Consider the following 5,000-nt stretch of genomic DNA (forward strand, 5'->3'; position numbering starts at 1 on the left):
TGTGTGTGTGTGTGTGTGTGTGTGTGTGTGTGTGTGTGTGTGTGTGTGTGTGTGCTCCCTCTGGAGACACGCACCTTCACAACCACGCGTCACACAACCAGCACCGCACTGTTTCATAACAGTATATCGATCACAACAAAAGGTGACGTCAGAATTATAAGGTTCTATCTATTTTTACATAATCTGATCCATTAGGTGTTTATTAATGCCTGTGTGGTGTTATTTTTAAAATGTTGACATTTTTTACTTAGTAATTCATAAAATACAAAGGTTCCATCTCACAAAACATAATGGAATGTAAAAACATTGACGCTCAATATCTCTGAACTGCCCTAAACGGAGATAGAACCTTATCATTCTAAACGGAGATAGAACCTTATCATTCTAAACGGAGATAGAACCTTATCATTCCAAACGGAGATAGAACCTTATCATTCTAAACTCACGAAAAGACCACCGGACAGATACATACACACCTCTAGTTTGCAGAGACCGGCGCTTTTGGAGCGCGACTTCTTCTTCCGCAGGTAGATGTTGAACCACCGCCTCACGGTGAACTTACGCATGTGCGCGTCCATGGTGTCCTACCCCCTACCCCCTACCCCCTACGATGGGGGTCCCCCAGCTGGACATCCAGAGCGGGCAGCGGCAACAGCAGGGGCGCGTTCCTGGCTCCCGGTGCCTCTCCGTTAATCCATAGGTGCTGCTGTCCTCCCTGCTGCTTTAACCTCGCCGAAGGAGCGGTGGTGATGATGCTGGACTGGAGACCCACGGAGCCGTGATGCTGCTGAGCTGGAGACAGACCGGTGTGTGTTGTTGCCTAGGCAGCCTGAGCGGTGTGTGCACGGCCCCCCCCCCCCTCCTGTCAGCGCGGGCCAATCAGAGGGCTCGGGACAGGACCGTCACCTGCTGGCAGCGGGCCAATCGGAGGGCTCGGCGGGACAGGAGGACCGTCACCGGGCAGGAGGATGAGGACCCCCCTCTGCTGAACCCACATGTGCATGCATGCAGCACACTCTCCGGTCATCAGCTGATTACAGCCAATCAGAAGAGGAGGCTGCAGGATGATGACAGCCAATCAGAAGACACTGTATGCTCCTACACAAGCAGACTGTGTTATGTCTTCATAACATAACACAGATCTTAAACCTGCAATCCAACAGACAGACCCATTATGAACTCAACATGATAGATGATCAATAACGGAGCTCATCAATACAGCTGATCGATCCGACGCAGCCGTCTCCATGACCCCTGGGGTGACCCCTGAGCTGACCGGCTGATTACATAGATAAATCAACACCGTCAGCTGATTGCAGAGGACAGCACATGAAAGCACTAATGACAACACTTGTTTCCATCCTCTCCGCGGTGTGTGTGTGAGTGTGTGTGAGTAGGTGTGTGTCTGTGTGAGTAGGTGTGTGTGTGTGTGTGTGAGTAGGTGTGTGTGTGTGTCTATGTGTGAATAGGTAGGTGTGTATCATGGTAATGGTCATTATAGGACCCAGTGTGTTATTATGGTAATTGGTGAAATTAGTATAAGAAAAAAAGAGTAGTTTTAGGAGAAAGAGTATCAGATGTATTGTTTAAGATGGATAGAAGAAGGTGGTCAGGTGGTCCGGCGGCGTACAGCACCTGTCTGTCACATCATAACTATTAATCATTACAATGAGCGTTGTGTAAACCACATCTAATCCAGATATAATCCCTCCTCAACTCCAGGATTGACCTGTTTAATCTGCATCCACACAGCGCTGTGTCAGGGGTGAGACTACAGCAGTCTGTTAAACTACCTGTGAGGGAGGGAGGCAGGGAGGGGAGGAGGGAGGGAGGGAGGGGAGGAGGGAGGGAGGAAGGGAGCGGAGGAAGGAGGGAGGTAAGGAGGGAGGGAGGGAGGCAGGCAGGAGTCAGTGTTACCCTGGAGATACAGCGTATAATTACCCTGGAGCAAGGTCTGTGGTTCGATCCCCGGCTGGCCACATGTCGAATTGTAGCTTGCCGCCGTTGGTGTGTGAATGTGTGAATGAGGCCATTGTAAAGCGCTTTGGAATAAGGTGCTATATAAGTGCAGTCCATTTACCATTATATAAACATATAATATATGCGACCATGTAGGGTTAGGGTTGTTAGCTGACGGCACTCCTTAATGTAGCTTGATATCGACTTCTCTGCAGTTGGCTTTGATCTAGTAGTAAATAACTATGATGATGTCTGGTTTTACAGTTTATTGAACAAGTAGAAGATACAGCAGGAACAGTGTTGGATCAGAAGCACCAGTCCTGCAGGGCTGTAGGCCCTCTAGTGGCAGGTAGGCGGAAGTGCATGTAGATACTTAATAACACTACCGCTTCCCTGAAGACACAACAGACCTGCTAGCAGACCAGCGAGGAGCTGATGAGAGAACAGACATCTGGAACAAGACTGAACACGTGAAATGTTTTTAAAAAATAAATAAAATAATCATAATAATAATGAAAAGAGAATTTAAAACAACAAGAGGCATTAATTGTAGTAAAGTAGACAGTAGTGTCAATGAAGTGAGCTGAGTCGTAATGAATCACACAGTATACTTCTGTTTAGAGGCAGAAACAACGTATCTTGACGAACAATAATCAAAAACGGACAATAATCAAAGCGCCGTCCTATCACCCTGTTTAACCTAGGACTACGGTAGTGATTTAAACCCTCAACCAAGAACATTCCCACCTGGGCCAACCCATTAATCAACCTTCAACTAATCAACCTTTAACTGGCTAAAAATACGTAGTGTTTCATATGGTTCCCTGAGAGATAAGGCCGTTGTTCTCATGTGGAATTTAAACATTTAAACATTTCCTGCCATCAAACAACATGACACACGACCGTTTCAAATTCAAACTGTTCAGACTATAGAACCTTGTAGAAGACTATCGATCATTGAAGAACCTTGTAGAAGACTATCGATCATTGAAGAACCTTGTAGTAGTAGCAGAAGTCATGTGATTGGAGTAAAAGTCATGTGATTGGAGCAAAAGTCATGTAATTGGAGCATGAGTCATGTGATTGGAGCATGAGTCATGTGATTGGAGCATAAGTCATGTGACTCATCCTTGCGACACAGAAGACTGAAGACTTCATCAGGTTAGACCAGGATAGACCAGGTTAGACCATAGAAGAGTTCTTCAGGGGGGGGTAGTAGACGGGCACGCTGGGGTCACACACCATGAACCCTGTGACCCCGCCCCCGCTGATGAGGTCATGCCGGGTCACATGGTGGTCACAGTCCTCCAGCTGGAAGTCAGGGTTGAAGCAGACCTCGATCTGACCCAGGATCTGGAACCCACCGCCCTGGGAACACACACGCGCACGCACGCACGCACACACACACGCACACACACACACACACACACACACACACACACACACACACACACACACACAGAGGAGACAAGACAGTTGAGAAGGTGAAGTGCTACTGTGGTGCCTTAGGATAGGAGAGGTGGATAGAGGGGAGGAGGAGAGGAGAGGAGAGGTAGAGAAAGGAGGAGAGGAGAGGTAGAGAGAGGAGAGGAGGAGAGGAGAGAAGGAGAGGTAGAGAGAGGAGGAGAGGAAAGGAGAGGAGAGGAGGAGAGGTAGATAGAGTAGAGGAGAGGAGAGGAGAGGAAAGAAGAGGAGGAGAGGAGAGGAGAGGTAGATAGAGGAGGAGAGGAAAGAAGAGGAGGAGAGGAAAGGAGAGGAGAGGAGGAGAGGAGAGGAGAGGTAGATAGAGGAGGAGAGGAAAGTAGAGGAGAGGAGGAGAGGTAGATAGAGGACAGGAGGAGAGGTACCTTGGGATGGACACACTGGATCTTAGGTTTCACTCTGTAGAAGTTGAAGATGGTTCCTTCAACGTCCTCAAACTAGAAAACACGAAAAAACACAAAACAACAATTACTTCCTCCCCTCCCTCCTCCCTCCCAGAGAGGAACAGGGAGGGGAGGGTGAGGGAGAGGAGAGGAGAGGATAAGGGAGAGGAGGGGAGGGAGAGGAAGGAGGGAGGGGAGGGTGAGGCAGAGGATAAGGGAGAGGAGGGAGGGGAGGGTGAGGCAGAGGAGAGGATAAGGGAGAGGAGGGGAGGGAGAGGAGGGTGAGGCAGAGGATAAGGGAGAGGAGGGAGAGGAGGGTGAGGCAGAGGAGAGGATAAGGGAGAGGAGGGGAGGGAGAGGAGGGGAGGGAGAGGAGGGTGAGGCAGAGCCATCAGTACTTACAGTGTAGTGTTTCTCAGAGGGAACAATGTTGAACTTCTTCAGAACTCTGAAAAACAAGAAGAGAAGAAGATCAACACACTGACAACTGACCTGAGGCAGGCAGCAGAGCCACCTAGTGGTGAGTCAGGTGAGAGGCGTGTGTTTAGGAGGAGTGTTCCTGGGGTCTTGTGAGCTGGGTTGCAAAATTCGTTTAGGAAAGTTTAGGAAACCTTCAGATAATTTCCAAAGTGTCAGTATGGAAACCCCGAGTTTCACAAACTTACGGGAATTTTGCAACCCTGCTCGAGAGACAGGAAGTGAAACTGGTGCAGACAGGAAGCTGCTGGTTAGCTATGCTGAAACTCTGTGGTGTATTACTCATCAAGTCTGTACTTCTCACTTCTCACAACAACAAAAAAAAACTAAGTTAAATGTCTAACAATTTCTTTTGCTTTATGCTTTTTAATTCTATTAGTTTTGTTTTTTGTTTTCTGTTCTATTAATTATTGTTGCTGTATCTTGCTTTGCACATATTTGAAATAAACATCTCAATCAATCAATCAACGACAACTCTGGAACTGTGGATGCTGCTGCTGGATAGGTGTGTGTGTGTGTGTGTGTGTGTGTGTGTGTGTGTGTGTGTGTGTGTGTGTGTGTGTGTGTATGTGCGTGTGTGTGTGTGTGTACCCGTCCAGGTCTGTGTTGTGGTAGAGCTCCAGGGCCTTGCTGAAGTACTTGTGCTGGCTGTCCAGAGACGGGGCCTTGGCTGCACAGGTGCCGTGTTTACCCCACTCA

General features: G+C 48.3%; 2 protein-coding genes across 2 annotated transcripts in view; both read right to left on the reverse strand.

Moving 5' to 3' along the window:
* The window catches only part of rps6ka2 (ribosomal protein S6 kinase, polypeptide 2), a gene marked incomplete at both ends in the record, with an annotated part of 23,981 nt that extends 23,403 nt beyond the window's left edge, over nucleotides 1–578 (reverse strand). The window contains one exon of the mRNA XM_080529526.1: nucleotides 477–578. Coding sequence (XP_080385652.1) covers nucleotides 477–578 — 102 coding nt within the window. The remainder of the gene's footprint in view (nucleotides 1–476) is intronic.
* A 1,638-nt stretch (nucleotides 579–2,216) lies between these two features.
* The window catches only part of rnaset2 (ribonuclease T2), an 8,014-nt gene continuing 5,230 nt past the window's right edge, over nucleotides 2,217–5,000 (reverse strand). The window contains exons 7-10 of the mRNA XM_080543809.1: nucleotides 4,893–5,000; nucleotides 4,227–4,272; nucleotides 3,807–3,878; nucleotides 2,217–3,327 (exon numbers count right to left, since the gene is read on the reverse strand). The exon at nucleotides 4,893–5,000 is cut by the window's right edge and continues 6 nt beyond it. Coding sequence (XP_080399935.1) covers nucleotides 3,142–3,327; nucleotides 3,807–3,878; nucleotides 4,227–4,272; nucleotides 4,893–5,000 — 412 coding nt within the window. The 3' untranslated portion in view covers nucleotides 2,217–3,141. The remainder of the gene's footprint in view (nucleotides 3,328–3,806; nucleotides 3,879–4,226; nucleotides 4,273–4,892) is intronic.

The sequence above is a fragment of the Nansenia antarctica genome (assembly GCF_963989245.1).
Source record: "Nansenia antarctica genome assembly, chromosome: 1".
In the NCBI taxonomy this organism is placed as follows: Eukaryota; Metazoa; Chordata; class Actinopteri; order Argentiniformes; family Microstomatidae; genus Nansenia; species Nansenia antarctica.